The sequence below is a fragment of the Bos mutus genome, chromosome 13 (genome assembly GCF_027580195.1).
Source record: "Bos mutus isolate GX-2022 chromosome 13, NWIPB_WYAK_1.1, whole genome shotgun sequence".
NCBI classification, from domain to species: domain Eukaryota; kingdom Metazoa; phylum Chordata; class Mammalia; order Artiodactyla; family Bovidae; genus Bos; species Bos mutus.
Window position 1 is genome coordinate 37,705,133 of NC_091629.1, and position 17,628 is coordinate 37,722,760.

Below are 17,628 nucleotides of genomic sequence, written 5' to 3' on the forward strand. Positions count from 1 at the left end.
GCCAAATATTATTTTAATCTCTGTGTGTTTTTTCCCAGCAGAGTCTTTCCCTCATTTGCTTGCTTTTCTTTTTCTCTGCAGGTTCTGTTCTGGGAACTGGGCTTCTTATAAACCACTCCCGCGGTTCTGGGCCCGGGGTCATCACGCTGGCATCACTGACAAACCCATTTCCCACTCTCTCCTGCCCTCCTGGCAATGGTTCAGCAGCCTGCACTGTCTCAGGGAGAGGAGGGCGGCTGGGCAGGCATCCTCCCACGGTGCTAGTGGGACTGGAAGGTGGGCCATCCTTTCAGGAAAACAGTGTGGCGGGAGGCGCCCAGGCGTGGCGGCTGTTCCCCAGCCTTTGCTGGGCTGCTCCACAAGGACGCTACCCCAGATACGGAGTGGGGTCCCCATGGAACGATCTTGTGAAAGTTGGGAAAAAACTCAAGTGCTCAGTGACAAGGATGGTTAAGAGAACTGTGGCCTGTTCTCTAGATGGAATTACAAGCAGCCATCACAAAACAGTAACTGTGAAACTGGTAATCTGGACATTTTTGCAAGGCATAATTTTAAATGATATTGTGGTTAGCAAATAAAACCTGTCCATTGCAAAGCATTTAGAGAAAGCAAAAGTATAAAAACAAAATAATAATCTCATAGAATACCATCAAAGATAACTGCATTTTGACATTGGTAAAAAATGAGTGAATAAAAACAATGTAAAATCATACTCATATTACTAAGGATATTTGCAAATATTTTGCATCATTCATTCAGGTGTTCTTATAAAAAATTGAAAATATTGTAATTTCCAAGAAAAGGAGACTGTTGATCCCAAGATGATGAACTTATGATGACCACACCTACGTATAAGGATTATAATTATGGACACAGAAATAGATGACAAGATCACAGTCAGTTACTAAGTGACATTTTTCATGTGATCTTAAACTTCTAATTTTGAAAAAAATGTATATCTGATTTAAAGACTAACATGACTAATTGTGAGTAGCAGACTTCCAAGGGATTCTGCTTTTATGTTTTCTGTTTGCATTACTTGTACAATAGGGAAGCAGGAAAACTGCTTTCAGTATCATCATGACTTGGTAAAATAAACTAAAACTATATGTAAACAAACAACTGCAAGGTACCACACAAGGCTATAAAACGCAACTCTCTTTGGATCGTGAATCTAATGGGCTTTTTCTTTTTTATTCCTTCTATTTGGGGTATTTTCAAATTTTTTAAACTGGATAGCTATTAAAGAATATTTACATGTCAATGTATGGCAAAACCAATACAATATTGTAAAGTTTTTACAATATAATACAATATTGTAAAGTACAATACTGTACTCCAATTCCAATTAAAATAAGTTAATTTATATTAAAAAGTTAAAAAAAGAATATTTACAGTATCCCACCTGTAATAAGAAAAACCTATACATGTAATATGTATGTTACATGGGTATGAATATTTGTTATTTGAATGAACCTTCCTAAGAATTGTCTATTTTGTTCGGTGCTTTTTCCGTAGCTCCCAATATAGGGCCTGGCATAGGGTAGATGCTCAATAAATATCTGCAGACTCGCTGATCAAAGCGTCTTGGGAAAAGGCCTAGAGTGCTAACCATCATGACACTGAGGTGAGTTATAACTGGGAAACGGGACGAGTGGTGAGTGGGCACCAGGATGAGCGTGTTTTCTATTTCATAGTAAATAATACATTGAAGTCTTCCTCTTTTTTTTTTTTTTTGCAGTGAACAAACTTGTTGCTTTTGGAAAAATACTAAGTAATGAATAAAACATGTACGTTATCTATTGGAGGAAGTCATCACAGTGGGTGGAACTTCCCCGTGTATTTGTTGTGAGAGGAACTGCGTGTCCACGGGGACACCGAGCAGGCAGCTCACAGGACAGGGGCGGATAGCGATGAATGATGAGAATCTGCTGTGCTCCGGGCCCTCAGCTCAGGGCTGTGCAGCAGCTGTCCTGGCCTCATGGAGCTCGCACACAAGCGGATAAGATAGACTTTAAAGAAATAACTCCAAAGCTTACATTTGGAAAGAGCCCCAACCCTTTAGACAAGAGACTCCTGCTGGCATCTTTGACCGTATCTCCTGTCCCCTCCCCATAACCTGCTCCAACCCCCCTGGTCTTCCACGAGTAGACCAAGGAAGGTGTAAGAGACGAAGTAAGATGGGGACTGAGAACTGACCACTGAACTTGGAAAAATATCTTTGATTTTTTTTTTTTAAAACAACATTCATGTGTAGTTTTTGAGATTAAGGAAAAGATAAAAACAATTTAATCAGAAGTGAAGAAATAAGCATGGATGCTTTTCTAACAGAAAAAAACAAATCAACTTAGAACTGAAACTTGCTGGGAGGGAAACAGGGCCACTGTGATCTCTGGGTGTGATTCCTCCTGCCTCCTCAGGACGCAGAGGCAAAGCTGAAACACATTTCCCAAGAGCCGGCCTTTCCTGGTGGGCGTCACTGCCCCTCGCATGGGAGCCCGGGCCTGGACAGTGGGTCACCAGAGCAGGGGCTTTAGGGACAGGCTGGAGGCCACACCTCAGATTTCCACAAACCCAAGGAGCCTGGGGCCTGGGAGGCTATGGTGGAGCTCTGGCAGCACCTGGGGCTCAGTATCCCAAGAAAACATCCACCCTGGCCCCACCTGGTTTAGCATCCCCCTTCATGGCTTTGATTGTTACTGGCCATCCTTGGGGGGTGGAGAGTGCTGGTTTACCACCCCCTCAACACAGCAGCACCTCATTAGGCACTGCCTTAGGCACCTTCTGGGTTGCGAGTTGATGTCTGTGTATGAGTGTGTAGTGAGGAGGGTGGATGGGAGTTCGCACACATGAGAGAAAGAGAAATGTGCACATGCATGCATGGGTGTGCCAAGCACAAGTATTCACACATGTGTGCATGGGTGGGTGCAGGGGTGCAGACACACATAAGCTTGTGTACAAGATGCTCACCTGTGCAGGAACATGCTCTGGTGCAGCTCAGGAGTGTGTCAGAAGGGGACCGGGGACCAGGGCCAGGCAGGGGCGTGAACTGTGCACAGGAGAGTATCTGAATGTGGGTGTGAACCTGTTGGTGTGTGTCTATGCCCAAGGTGTGAACAGTTAGATGTCTGGGAGGGGGTGTGAGCACGTGGGTACATACAAATGTGGGTGCATGCAGGGGAGGAGAGAAGTGGGGTGTGTGCATGAGTGTGTGTGTATGTGTGCAGGGAGGGCACGTATGCAATGGGAATGGTGTACATGAGTGTGAATGTGAGGGTGTGTGTGCTGACGTAAATGCTGGGGAGAAGGGGCCGCAGTGTGTGGGGACCACTGTCATGTACACTGTGTGTGTGAGTGCCCAGCTGTGAACGTGCCTGGCACACACGGGCTAGTGAAAGAGGAAGGAGGGCGGGCGAGATGCCCCCTCCAGTCTGGCTCCTGGTGGGCAAGGCCGTGTCTGGCCCCTGGCACAGGGTCCTGCCCTTGACGGGAGGCTCAAACCTTTACTGAGCACCTACTTACTAGGCAGTAGCCGCAGGGCACAGTGGTGAGGAGGCCAGCCTGGAATTGCCCTGCTGGGGCTCATGACCCTGGGGGGGCAGGCGGCTCCCAGGATGCATTCAGGAGGGGATGCATGGGTGATGACTGTGTAGACTCTGCAGTTCCCAAGGGGGAGCCTGGGGCTCTGATCCAGGAGTCCCAGCTGCAGCTAGGCGCTGACTTTCCTCTGGAGTCAGGCTGATTCACTTACACCCTTTCAAGCCTCACTCTACATCCTGGTCGTGTCCTGGATGCCATAGGACACAGAGCCAAGTCAGATGGGTTCTCACTCTTGTGGGGCAGAATCTTGAACACAGGCAATAATCATGTGCAGGGTGATCAGTAAGAAGAGGCTTGGGGACAGGGTGTTGGAAGAGATCTGAGAAGACTTCCTGGAGGTGGTGGTCCCTAAGCTGGGTCTTGAAAGCTGACAAAGGCTAGGGAGAAGGAAAGGCGTTCAAGAAGGAAGAACCATGTGAGCATGGGTGTAGAGGAGAGAAAAGGGCTTGGCACAATTAAGGGACCAGGGCAGAGTCCTTGGGACATACTCAATAGCTGTGAGCACGCTGGGGAAGGGTTAGCCCAGGACTGAGCTACCTAGCACCCTAAAGGAGGGCTTCAGTTGCCATCTAAAGAGCAGGCCATCACTGGGAGCAGCCTACTGGTACCTGTTGGGTGGAGATGCCCCAGATGCTGCAGTGGAAACTAGCACCTGCCTTGGGACCAGCACAAATGAGGATACACATGGCCTTGTGAATAATGCGGGAGGGGGCCCACTGGGATCAGGGTACTCTCTCCTCCATCGCCACTCCAGGCGACTCAGAGAACTGGACACTGTCCATATGCAGGTAAAGGGCAGACCCTGGTATCCCCCTCCACGTAGCAGGTAAACTCTTAAGGTTCCAAGACAGTCTGAAGCTTGGGCGCTGGGGCCAGAAGATGCATATATCAGCCCTAGCGGGGTAACTTAGCAGAGTCACTTTTCTCAAAGCTTCCACTTTCTCACCTGTAAACGAGGGGGTGCCACTGTCTCTCTCCTCAAGGCCAGACGTTCACTGGTTGGAAGAGCTGGCCTGAGATCTGTACGTTTCCCCAACTCCCATCTTTCTCCTGACCCACAGCCAGCTATTAGCAGAGCAGCTGGCTCACTTTCCAAGATCTGGCCAGAATCTGACCTCTTCTTACCACCTCTATTGTGCCACTATCCTTCACCTAGATCCTTATCTCAGCTTCCAAACCAGCCTCCCTGCTCCACCTCACCTCTCTGTGACGTACGCTCCCTGCAGCCAGAGGAGCCCATAAAACCTAAGGTAACATGATCATTCCTTTGTGCAAAACCCTGCTGCAGCCTTCATTGTTCTCACAGTGAGACCCAGGATCCTTCCTGGAGCCTTGCTCGCAACTGTGCTGGATTCTCAACTCACCTCAGGGCCTTTGCACTTGTCACTATCTCTGCCTGGCACTCTCATCCTCTAGATATCTGCATGCTGGATTCCTCACCTTCTTCAGGCCTGAGAAGCTTCCTTGGCACTGTGTATAAAGCACCACCCCCCTCGATGTCCCTTCCTCTGCTTTATTTTTCTACAATACATATCACCCAACACCCTACATAGTACAAGCATTTGTCAATTTCATTAGCATCTAAACCCCCACCTAGACTTATCAGTCCTTTGAGGGGGACTCAGTTTTGTTCCCTGCAGTGTCCTCCATGTTTATACCAGTGACTGGCATTTGCTAAATGTATGTTCTAGTTTAGATTCTAATTCTGCCATGCATGAGACCCCAGAAAGTGTCTTGACCCCCTTGGAACTCTGGTTTCTCATCTATAGAATGAGGATGATGCTGCTGATAATAATAACAATAACACCAGGGCTATTCTAGGATGAAACAGGCTAACGTGTGTGAAGAGCTCAGTGCTGTGCCTGGCACAGAGGAAGTGCTCAGTGCGGGGCGTTACCACGGCAGTGGATATTTAAGGATGAAGAGGAAGACAGACGATTGCAGCCGTAAGCCTAAGAAGCTAAAGATTCTCTCTGAGGCAGAATCAGCTCTGCCTCAATGTCTACACAAGATCACTTGGAGCAGAACCTGTGCACAGGCTGTGTGCACTGTTGGCAGGAGGCCGGGAGGGCCAGAGGCCCTGGTGAGTGTTTGCTGGGTTTAGACGGGACCCGGATGTAATGAAGAAATGCTCACGGCACAGCCCTGTTTTCAAAGCAGCAGGGAAAGAACTACCACTCGATGTGTGCTGTAAGCACCCTCTGCACTCTCCAGGGCTGGTGGGGCCAGGCGAGGCTGGGAGAGCAGGCAGGGGCAGTAACACCCACCATGCACTTTCTTGACAGCCTAAGGACCTTTCCCCTACTTCCGCATTTTGCAGAAGGAGAAACTGAGGCCCAGGAGTGAAGCCTGGAGAGGCTGAGAACCCTCGTGTGTCCTTTCAACCCCAAACCTCCAGGCCCAGCTGTTCCTCTAGGACAAGCCCTGGTGCTTCCCGGCCACGTTCTCATGGGTACAACACACTGGTAAGGCCACATAACAGGAAGCCCTCATTTATTTAACTGTCACGACCTAGTGATGCAACTGTTGTTGTCACCAGCCCCTTCCTCCAGGTGAGGAAGCTAAGACCCGACGAGGCAGGAAGGGGCAGAAGCAGAACTCAAACACAAATGTCAGACACATGCAATCTCTTCCCTCTGTGACCGGGTCCCCTCCAGGTCAGGCTTCTGGATTCTCAGGCTGCCAAGGACACACACACATTTTCCCAGTTGAGACAAAGGCTCCCTTAAAGCGACACGCATTTATTAAATGACATTTGCCAAGGTTTCAGCACATTCTGCGGCCGACAGCAGACAGTCTCCGGACAAGATTTTTCCCCAAGTTGACACTATTCGCTGATGCCTTTTATAGTGCTTTTCGCAGTTCACAAAAGCACTTTCCACAGCTCTTCCTTCCCTTAACCCTCAAAGGTCTCTGTGCAAGAGGAAAGACTGGTAGCATTTCCATTTTACAGATGAGGAAACTGAGGCTCAGAGCAGGGAAAGACACCTCCTTCAGAGCACACAGCCAAGAAGCGGCACATTCACCTGGATTCACTCAGGAACGTGTTCCAAAGCGGATGCCTCTTCACTGCCTCCCCTGCTAGACAGAGGGTCTGGGGTACCATCACGATGGAGGGTGAGAGAGGCATCCCAGCTGGAGCATCTGAGCTGGAAGTGACCAGCAGGAGAGCAGCCAAGCTGAGCCTCTGCTTCACAGAAGAGGAAACTGAGGCTCAGAGGGACAGCATGGTGGGTTCCAAGTCTGGGTTGGTAAGTGAAAGAGCAGCCAGAGCCCCAACCAGAAAATGATGACTGCACGATGATAACAGTAATAGTAACGATGGCTAACAGATATTGAGCATGGGTATTACCAGGAGCATGACAGGCCTCACCACCCTCCACAGAGACCCAGCAACACAGGCTGTCCTACCCCACTTCACAGAGGGGAAGACTGAGGCTCGGGGAGGTACAGCCACTTGGTCACGCCACAAGGCTGCAGAGCAGTCTGACTCCACTCACATCCTTACCCACTGCATCAGATGGGCTGGTGTGATCAAAGACCCTCGGGGGAGGCTGGCACTGAGTCAGGCCCTTCAGGCCGAATCCCGGCCAAGAGAGTATAGCATGAACTGCATCGTGTTTCATGGTTTATCTGCTTGTTCACCATGGAGCTTACACTGGGGCAAGCTGTTCAGTACAGCGAGAATTTAGGTACCAATTCTAGGGTTTCTGGCCCCTTACCTCCATCCTAGATGGCACTGATACTTTGTGCTTCCAGATTATCTTGAAGTGAAGTGAAAGATGCTCAGTCATGTCTGACTCTTTGTGACCCCATGAACTATACAGTCCATGGAACTCTCTAGGCCAGAATACTGGAGTGGGTAGCCTTTCCCTTCTCCAAGGGATCTTCCTGACCTAGGAATTGAACCGGGGTCTTCTGCATTGCACGTGGATTCTTACAACTGCGCTATTTCACACGACGGGCAGGGATTTGTAGTCGTGATCCCCTTACAGAAGCAGAACTGTGTAATGGTTAGGGCACAGGTCTGTTTTCTGACCAGGATTACTGCCTGTGTGACCTCAAGGTTCTGAGCTCCCTTTTACAAATTGAGGATCTTTCTTCACTCAAACAATATATATTAATCTGCCTACTTTTAGCAGAGGCCCAGCAGTGAATAAGACACGGTGCCTACTCTCAGATAGCTTATATTCTAGTGGGAGAGACAGGGGTGAAATAATGAAGCAAATATAAAAATGGCTAGGAGTGAAAAATACATCTAGCACCACGAAAGAGAATAACAAGCAGAACCAGTTTTAGAATGGGGCAGTTGGGAAAGGCATCTCTGAGGAGGTGAGATGGCAGCTGAAGGAAGCAAAGGCCAGGGAAGGTGCTCTGGTAGGTGAGAAGAGCAAGTGCAAAGGCCCTGAGGTAGGAAAGCAGACAGCACATGTGAGGTCCAAAAGGAAGACTGCTGAGGCCGAAACCCTCGGAGGAAGATGAGTGTGGTCCTAATTGGGGCTGGAGAGATGGATGTTTCCCAGAAAATGCCATGGCTCAGGGATCATAGTAAGGAGTTTGATTTTATTTGAAGGGAATCACTGTAAAGTTCAGAGAAAGACCAAGAGGATTTGCTTCACTCCAGGTGCTATGGGTAGAGACTGAAGGGGGTGAGAAGGGAAACAAGATAGCAGTGATGGGGATGCTGCAGCGTTTAGGGGCCTGAGTTCAAACCTAGCTCTGTACTCATGAGCTGTGTGACCTTAGGCAAGTCACGTCACCTCTTTGAATATCTGTTTCTTCATCTGCCCAAATAATAATAGTTCCCATCTCACAGAGCAGTGGTGAGAATGAAATGAGATGAGGTATAATCATCCTATCACATGACCTCACATGTTCAATGTCAAGTGCTCGGTGAATTAGATCCTACTTGGTCTGGCCCTGACCTCTCCAAACTCCCACACTGCCTATCTCCCTTAAGTCCAGCCTCACTGGCTATTCTTGGAACACAGCTAACCCATCCCAGCCTCAGGACCTTTGCACGTGCTACTCCTTCGTGTGGCCTGCTGAACCTGATATTCCCTTGGCTGCTCCCTCGGTTTTACCCAGGCCTCTGCTCCTTGGAGAGCACCACCACCCCATCCCCACAACCTTCTATTCTCTTGACCTGCTTTAGCTCTCTTCATGGCACTTGTCTCCACCTGACATACCGTTTACTTGGGTCTGTTTTTCCTTTCTCACTGGAATGTCAGCTCCATCAGAGCAGGTGTTTTTGTCTGTCTGCTATTGTATTCCTAGCACCTAGAGCCACCCCTGGCGCATAGACGCTCAAAAATATTTGTTGAATGGATATTTACAATTAAAATGACCATAATAAGGACAGAAAAGTGATTAAGAGTAAACCGAGGCTTGGATTTAGCTTTTTAACTCTCACTGGCCACGTGACCTTTGGAGGAGCCCAACTTAGCTTTGGGGATCCTCAGTTTCCTTATCTGTAAAAGGAGGATGAGGACTTCATACATGTTGGCTTATTATAAGGATTAGACAATGGCACACGTTCAAGTATCGATGGATGAAATGATGCCTCATGTCTAGCAGTCTTTACCCATCCTCCGTCCTCCCGCTTTTCCCAGAAAAACGCGGGGCAGGTGAAACATGACTGGCAGATGAGTGTCGAAGCTGAGGTTCCTCACACCATTCCTCATCTCACAAATGTTTGAAATTTTCTAAAATAAAAAGATAAGGAAGAGGCAGCAGAGAGCCCCAGCTCAGCTAGTGCCCGAGCACACCGTACGTGACTTGCTTCTGGTCTGGGCTGCCACTTCTGAAGGACGCCACAGGCTGGCATCGTCACCCACATGCTCCGGCCCTCCTGCCGGCAAGCTAGCCTCTCACTCCTGGCTCCTGATCTCCCCCTGGGCCACACACCTGATCTCCCCCAGCTCCTGGCTTAACCTGCAGCCATCTCACACTCTGTGCCCCCAATCGGATGTGCCAGGAAATCTTCCAGACACAAAGAACCAATTCTGTATAACCGCCAACTTCCACCTCAGCTGTTTTGCATTTCCCTGGACTTAGGGCCTGGCAGGGAAAATCCACCTTGTGGAGGGCGCCATCAAAAGACCTGTCCCAGGAACACCCAAGTTAACAGGAAAGCAGTTTCAGCTGTGAAAATAGATGTTTCCTTCTTCGGTATGGGATGGAAACACATCTTGGGAACAGCTGCTGTCTCTGCCTCCCAGAGGGATGGACTGACTGACAAAAATATGCAAGGAGCGCCAAGAGGGCAGGAGAGCAGCAACCCTGTGTCCCAGTCGCTCTGCCGGGCAGGGTGGAGGGACGCCGAGCGAGTGAGTATCATAGGTGCTGTGGTCATCTTGACTCTTAACACTTACTGTGTGGCCTCGAGCAAGTGGCTCTGCCTCTCTGAACCTAGTTTCCTCACTGGTCAGATGGATTTGATGACAACCATGCACATCACCCAGGGTAACTGTACGTACCACTGGGACCTTACGCGCCAAGTGCTGAGCCCAGTAAAGGGCGGGAATGATGGTTCCCATTATTATCACTTTGGTATTTTCCATGGAACGTGGCATCCTTTCAGATGTCTAGCTTTAGTGATGGAAACATCCAACCCAGCTTGGTTTTAAAGAGCCTTGGCCTGAATGACAGGGGGGCTTGGTGTGCCACGCAAGCCTTGCCAGGGATCTGCTGGGTGAGTCCAGCCAGCCCTGGCCTCTCTCAGGGCTGCAGTTTTCTTGGTTGCACAAAGAGGTGCTGACTGAAGGCAGCTCTCACAGGCCTCCTCCGGCTTTCCAGGTCTGGGAATCCACAATTCCAGCCCTGTGGATCGAGACAGAGACACCTAGAGGCAGTCTGTGCCCACGGCGGGTGCTGAGTCCCAGGAACTATTCAGTCACACCAGCCAGTCTCTGCTCAACTTGTCTTCCCTGACTGCAGAAAAGCCACAGGAAAAAACGTGATGCTCGTGTTCACTTGCGACAGCTCTTGTTTTGTGAGCGCCTCTGCTCTGTGCGCAAGGACTTTTGCAGGGTGCTTTACCAACATCAGTCCCGCTCCCATAGATGAGGAAACCCAAACAGAACGAAACGATGACGACTGAATGTAACGTGTGGTAAGCTGGTACTAAGTACGTACTGCATGCCAGGCACAGCTTCAAGCATGAAACGAGGGCTAACTTAGTCCCTGCAATACAGTTGTTGATGTCATCTCCACTTTACAGATGAGGAAACTGAACCACTGGGCTCAATAAATTGTCCAAGTAGGTTGGGCTGTGCCTGTGCGTGGAGAGGCTACAGTGCAGAACCACTATGCCCACCAGAGTTAAACATGCACTAATATGTAATAAAAAAAAAAAAAAAAGGAAAAGTAATAAGTAGCCTCCGATAAATCCTGGGGTGAGGGTTCAGAGGAGGAAGACATCCATGGAACAACAGGCAGCACAAAGGCAAGGCTGAGTAGGTTTGGACATGTAATGATAGGGACATATAGGAAACGGCATCTCGGGTGGCAGGAACGGCATAAGCAAAGGCATAGAGATGAGAAAGTTCAGCTGAGGCTGTGGATTTGTACAAAGGCATTAAACAAACTTTGGTAAAGTACGCCTGCAATGCGGAAGTCCTGGGTTTGATCCCTCAGTTGAGAAGATCCCCTGGAGAAGGGAATGGCAACCCACTCCAGTATTCTTGCCTGGAGAATACCATGGACAGAGAGGAGCCTGGTGAGCTATTATCCACAGGGTCACAAAGAGTCGAACACGACTAAGCAACTCACACAGACACACATTTACCAAACTGGGTTAGGCCCTGTGTTAATGGCCATTAAACAAACCCAATGCCTCTTATTCGTATGTCTGGGGAACCCTGGAGTGAAAAGGGTCCAGCTGGGGCTTCTACAAGTGGAGGCCATCTCAGGGCCTCTCAGGTGCTGATACACTTGAGCTGCCAGGAAATCTCTGGCTGCAGGGCGGAAGTCTGGCCATCTAGCAGCATCTCAACAGGTCAGCTCTTTGGAAAACATGTGGCTTAGAAATAGGGCCTGTCAGGGAGGGAGCCCAGACCCTGTTGTAGGTTTTGCTTTATTTTTTTTAAAGAAAACTTGGACCCACTCAACAGTTTTGAGCAGGAGAGTGACATGATCAGAATTGTGTTGACAGACCAGAAATCTGAACGCATTAAAAAGAGGCGGGGGTGGGGGGGGCACCTTCCATCAGTTCAGGACTACAAATAAGAAAATAATCTGTCGCACGGAGCCATTGGAAGCAGTGAGCGAATGCGTGTGGGATTCATACAACAGTTTTAGACTGCCTTCCTCTCACACACCCCCTCTCCATCTGTCGCAAAGGGCACCAGGAAGATGCAGGGAGGAAGATTCCAGCTCTAGGGGCTCCAGAGCTCAGCAGCCCAGATCGGGGGCTCTGACAGGAGCCACACTGCTCCATGAGCTGTCATTTAGGAGGGCCAAGGGGCTGCCAGTGTTCCCATCCTCAGGGCACTTTCAGAGAAACAACTGTGGCTCAGTTAAAAACTTCTGCCCCAGAAGGAACCCTTTCACAAACCTCTATCTGAGCTGGATAGGGGGACCCTCTCACACCATTGGAAAGTACCCTTGATTAAGTCATCAAACGTCTCCCCTCTAAGGCTACCCAGCCATAAGGTCAAGATTCAAAATCCAAGCTGCCTACCACTTACCCCTTGGGCAAGTTACTTCCCTAGTCTGGACTCTATTTTTCTCATCTGCAAAATGGGGATAATAGCCAACTCACGCTTTGCTTTGCTTTGCTGACTGATAAGATAGCAGATCACTTGGCAGATAAGGCACTACTTAGGATTCAGCCAGGAATACAGGCAACATTCAAGGAATGCTGGTTCTCCTCCCTTCTCTCAACACGAGGATCTCATTAGGACTTCATACATGCTAAATGATGGCAAGTAAAGGAATGAATCACACCATGAGTTTCCACGGGGTTGGGAAAGGAGTAATTAATGGCAAGAAAGTACCCAGAGAACACCAAGACCTTAAAGGACCTTCCACAAACTCTTTGGGGCCAAGGCACCCCGCCCGTTTTTTCTTCTTGTGAAAGAGGAAGTGAGTTGAACTTCACCACTTAGGAAAGTACAGAGGAATCACCAGCATGCTACCCTCTTCCGAAGGGTGAGAGGTTCACCAGAGCGCTCAGCTGTCCCCCAAAGCCCAACACCCACTTTGGCCTGGCCTTCTCCAAATCAGAGCAAGGAGCGAATGGGAGTTTATCTAAAGTCTGTCCAGCAGGGGTCCCAGAGGTCCTCAGACCCGGAGGGGCCAAGTGAGGAGCCTGCAGCCTTGGTGTCAGGCACTGCTGCTGCCACTGCAGAGTCCAGCTTCTCAGGTGCCCCCAGTCCAGGCCCCTTGCCCTTCGTGCCACCTCAGAATCTCCCTTGGTGAAGTTGTTTGAGGAAACACTGGCTCCAAGAACACAAGTTGGTGACTTCACTGGCCTCTTTTCAGAACTTCTCTTTGGCAACATTTGTGCTGAAGGCAGTCTTTAGAAACTTCTTCCCTGTCTCCCCTATCCAAGATAATTCACATGAGCAGCCCCCTCCAAACAGTGATCATGTGAAACCATAGCAGTCATGTGACACCTCCTAGGCCGACAGTTCTGCCGGAGACACTAGCAGTCATTCAATCCAAAGATGCCTTCCCAAAGCCTGACATTTGAGTTCCTCACTCAAACAAATCCATTTTCTTAGAAAATTGGACAACTGCCTCCTTCTACCTTCCTGCTCTTCTGCCCTGCCTCTCTTCTGCTTTGTCATAAAATCCATGCCTGGAGACCCGAGGGAAGGGTCTGAAGCCCCATTCTTCAGCCAAACCAGATGAATTCCATGCCAGGGCCAAGGGTGACCAGGACTCCTTAGAACCGAGTGAAGGATGCTGAGAAGCTTGAGCTCTGGGAGTGACACTCCTTCCCCACCACCCTCAACCAAGAAATGTATTCTTCCCTCCTAAGATTTATTTATTTCAAAGTTAATCTTGGCCTCTCTGCTGCTCCCACTTTTTCAGGCTATTGATGCTGAATGGATTGGAACGGAAGTTTTACAGCCTAATCTTTACCATTTTATAGATTGTTTTTATAGCAAAAGTGGGAGAATTTCCTCACGAGAAGGGTGTTGGTGCTCCCAAGGCAGCCTTGGGAAAGGCAGCTGCCCACTTGTTAATCAGCATCACCCTGAATTTCCCAGGGATGGAACCACAGGGTCCTGGTTAGAGAAGGGTCTCAAACAGACATTTAGAAATTAACTTGGGCCCAGTTCCCTGCTTCAGGGAACTTGTGAGAGAATCTCGTGCATCCCAGGCCAGGAAGGAGGGCAGGGCAGGGCCTCAGACTTTCACTGGGTGTAAATGGTCAGCTCAGGCGGGAAGGAGTAGATCGGAGACACCACTGGCTCATCAGAGAGACATGAAATCTATTAGGGCTTCCTCTTGCCCAGCAAGGGCCCAACTGTAATTGAAATACTGGGGGTGGGGGTGGGGATGTGTGGGGGTGCCTGCGTGGGTTCTGGGGGCTCAGTGGAAACAGTGGGGCAGAAAGAAGCTGCTGTCCACCCCCACCTCTCCCTCCACCCACTCTTTGCTAGTTCTCCCTTTCTCACCGCTATCAGATGGTTACCAGTCTCTAGGCAAATGCAGAAGGAGGGGGGAGGTGGGTACTGAGCTCATCTTTACCTCCCTCCCTCAAGAGAGGGAGGTGCAGAGACCCCCCTCTGCTGACAACACGGCTTCAAGCAGCCAGAAACAAAATCCCATTCTCCCCCCAACAACTCCTTTAACACAGTTTCTCTGCCCTCCACACCCTCCCAGGAGACTCAGGGTGCTGCAAAACCCCTTTAAGAAGCAGGGCTCCTGAATGGTGACCTCACCCTTTGGCGAACACACGGTAGCCTTCAGAGCCCGCCTGCTGGAGACAGCCAGGTGTTTGATGTAGGCCAACAAAAAGACATGCTCAGAGCCACAGGTAACAGCCCCACTGAGCACCTGAGCAGCAGCGAGCTGCCTGGAAACCTGGGGAAGGTGGGAGGAAGGAGGGGGGCCACAGAGCAGCCAGGAGCACGACCATCCACCCAGAGGCTTTGGCAACCACAGGGATAATCCGCTGTGTTTCCACATCGGCATCTGCAGATCGCAGCCGCTCACCCCAGAGTTACCCTGGCCTCCCTTTCTCTTTCCCCCATACTAACCTGCGCACCAGAGGGAGAGCTCACTCTTCCCCAATTGTCATAGCCTGTTTCTGTTCCATCCTGGCCAGTACAGGAAGGATCTGCCCCTATCCCCTTCTCTCAGACCCTGAAGTCAAACATATGGAAAACATAAGACCTGGGAGAGAGATTCCAGAGGAGCCAGGGCGCCTTGCTCTGAAAGCCACTGACAGCCTGCCTCCCCCATCAGATTGGGCAGGGACCAGTGAGCCAGCTCTTCTGGGTCTGTTCTGATGGCCGGCATGGTGGCGCACAGTCAGAGTCCAGAGAGACTGGGTTCCATCCTTGGCTGTGTGACCTTGGGCAAGTCGCTGTCCCTCTCTGGGCCTCAGTTTCCTCATCTGTAACCCTGGTTACAGGCACCTCTCCCCCTATTACTGCTAGACATTAGCCGAGTGGCTCCGAGTGGCCGGCTGAGAGGCCTGGGCCGGCAATTTGGGGACGGCAGCGGTGGGCGGTGCGGGTGCTTACCTGTCCAGGCGCTGGACGCGGCGAGCAGCAGGCAGAGCAGCGGCCTGAGGCGGCCGGGGGCCGGGCGGGCTGGCTCCATGGGCCGCGGCTGCGGAGCGAGGAGGGAGAGCGGCCGTGAGTGCGCGCTCGGGCGGGCGCGGGCTGGAGCGGGGAAATGACTAAGGCTCCCCCCTTTCCCCCCACCTCTCCTCCCGGCCGGGCTTCCCCCCTCCCTGGAACGGGCGCCTGGAGCGGCTTAGGAGGCGCCGTGAGCGCCGCGGTTTTCGGAGGAACACCCCTCCCCCGAGCCCCGCCACCCCGGAGAGATCAAGAGACGGAGAAGGGGAGAGACCCCAAGCGCGCGAGAAGCGAAGCCAGGGACAGCCCGAGAGAGCCGGCAGGAGAGGGAAACAGACCCAAGGGAGCCAGGCAGAGAGCCAGAGACACAGAGAGGCGAGAGCTGAGGAGAAAGAGAGAGCGCGCGCGGAGTGAGCGAGGCGGCGCGCAGATCGAGACAGAGCGGGAGAGGGAGGACCGCGAGGGCAGGGCGAGGGGCAGCGGGCCCGGCCGCCCCCGCCGCTGCCCACCTGCCCCACCCGGGCTCCTCGCGGCGCCGCGGCTCGCTTCCTCCGGCCCGCAGTCTGGGCAGGGTCCCCCGCCCTCCTTCCCTTCCCCTCCTCCCGCCGGCCTCGCTGGAGGCTGCGGGGCTCGGGCCCGCGGGCACCTCCGCCGAGCGCCCGCCAGCTGAGCGCCCCGGGGAGGGAGGGAGCGAGAGAGGGCGGTGCGCAAGGCCCGGGCACCCCTTCATCCCCGCCCGGGCCCGGGCTGTGGCCCCGGCCGCCGGCGCCTCGCTCGGCTCGGGACTGGACGAGCCCGGGCTCCGACAATGTGCCAGTTCAGACGCCCGCGCGGTGGCCCCGGCCCCGAACCGCCTCCCCCTCGCCCCCTCCCTCAGCCAGCCGGGCTCGGACCTGCGCCGCCCGGCGGACGAGAGCTGCGAGACAGTGGAAGCGTCGCCGGGGCTGCCCCGAGGCCGGGCCCCTCGCTCCACTTTGCGCAAACTTGTTTTTCTAAGGTCAGAGCCGCAGGCCGGCTACATCGTCCTCTTAAGGTGGACTGGGGAAGTTGCGGCCGGCCTCCCCTCACCTCCGGACTCTGGCCGCTGCCAGTCCCAGCTTCCCGCCCCGGGAGGCTGGAGGCGGCTCCGGAGCGCGGGGAGTGGAGGAGGGGGAAGTCTGCCTTTCGCCCCTCCTCTGCGGCCCTGTCCCCGGGCCCCAGAGCCAAAGCCCCTCTCGGGGTGGGTGAGGGCCAGAAGGGCCCCTATCCTTTCAGATCTGGGCCGAGGTGAAGGAAAAAGCAGGAAGTAAGTGAAGGTAGGGGGAAGGGGGCAGGAAGGAGAGAGTGATGGTACAAAAATAGCGTGTGTGTAGGAAGGACTTCAGTACCGCCTGGAAAAGCGGCGCGGGGAGGAGAGGGAGCTGAAGGGGGGCTGTGGCCAGGAAACCGGGGGGAAGAGTCCGGGCCTCTCTAGGGAGGTGGGCTCTCCCCGCCAGGTGCCTGTCTGTCAAGGAGGTGCCTCTCTGTCAAGGATGGCTGCTTCAGGGATGGGGAGGGGCCAGGAAGAGGTGCGGGGCCAGGGGAACTTGAAGGCCAGGAAGATGGCAGGGGGTGAGGAAGATGAAGGGATAGGAGGAGAGCAGGAGCCAGAGGCCTGGAGGCAGGACAGAGCCTGCTGGTGAGAAAAAAGCAGCCGTTTTCCCTCTCTCAATTCCTCTTTCTGTCCCCTTCTTTGAGGGAAAGCTGTATGCCCAATAGCACTCAGGTCAGGGATGGGGGTGAGAATGCTCTGATCACCAGGCCAAAGAAGGCTCCAGACTGGGGGAGGGAATGGAGTCAAAGACCCTCTAATTGTAAATAAACAATAACCAGTTTGGTTTCAAAAAGCCTTTAGTATGATATGAAGCAAGGTGGGAGAAGGGCCAGTGCTATAAACTGAGGAAAAATTGAAGCCCAGAGAGGGTATGGACTTGCCCAATGTCACACAGCAAGACCTGGAATAGAAACAAAGTTTGAATTTCTGATTCCCAGGTTAAAGATCTTTGTACAGTGACACCCTCATCCCTCCCCGACCCTACCCCAGCCTCCCTGTTAAATGCCTGGTCTTGACGTGGTGCTAAGACAAGGAGGCAGGCAGAGTGCTGCCTCGGTTCAAATCCTGCCAGCCACCTCTTTTGAGCTGTGTAGACTTGAGAAAATACCTGATTTCTGTGGCTCCGTTTCCTGAGCCAACAGGAGTATCAACCTAAAAAGGCTGGAGTGAGGATTAGATGAGTTGGTATTTGTA

At 52.0% G+C, this 17,628-nt stretch overlaps 1 protein-coding gene across 5 annotated transcripts in view; it reads right to left on the bottom strand.

The window, feature by feature from the left end:
• SIRPA (signal regulatory protein alpha) overlaps positions 1-16,617 on the bottom strand; it is a 43,221-nt gene extending 26,604 nt beyond the window's left edge. Inside the window, exons 1-2 of one of the 5 annotated variants that reach the window (XM_070381338.1) lie at positions 16,431-16,617; positions 15,306-15,393 (exon numbers count right to left, since the gene is read on the bottom strand). In XM_070381338.1, coding sequence (XP_070237439.1) covers positions 15,306-15,384 — 79 coding nt within the window. In that variant the 5' untranslated portion in view covers positions 15,385-15,393; positions 16,431-16,617. The other 4 variants (XM_070381337.1, XM_070381335.1, XM_070381336.1 and 1 more) reach the window with 4 other exon arrangements.
• Between the last annotated feature and the right edge of the window lie 1,011 nt (positions 16,618-17,628).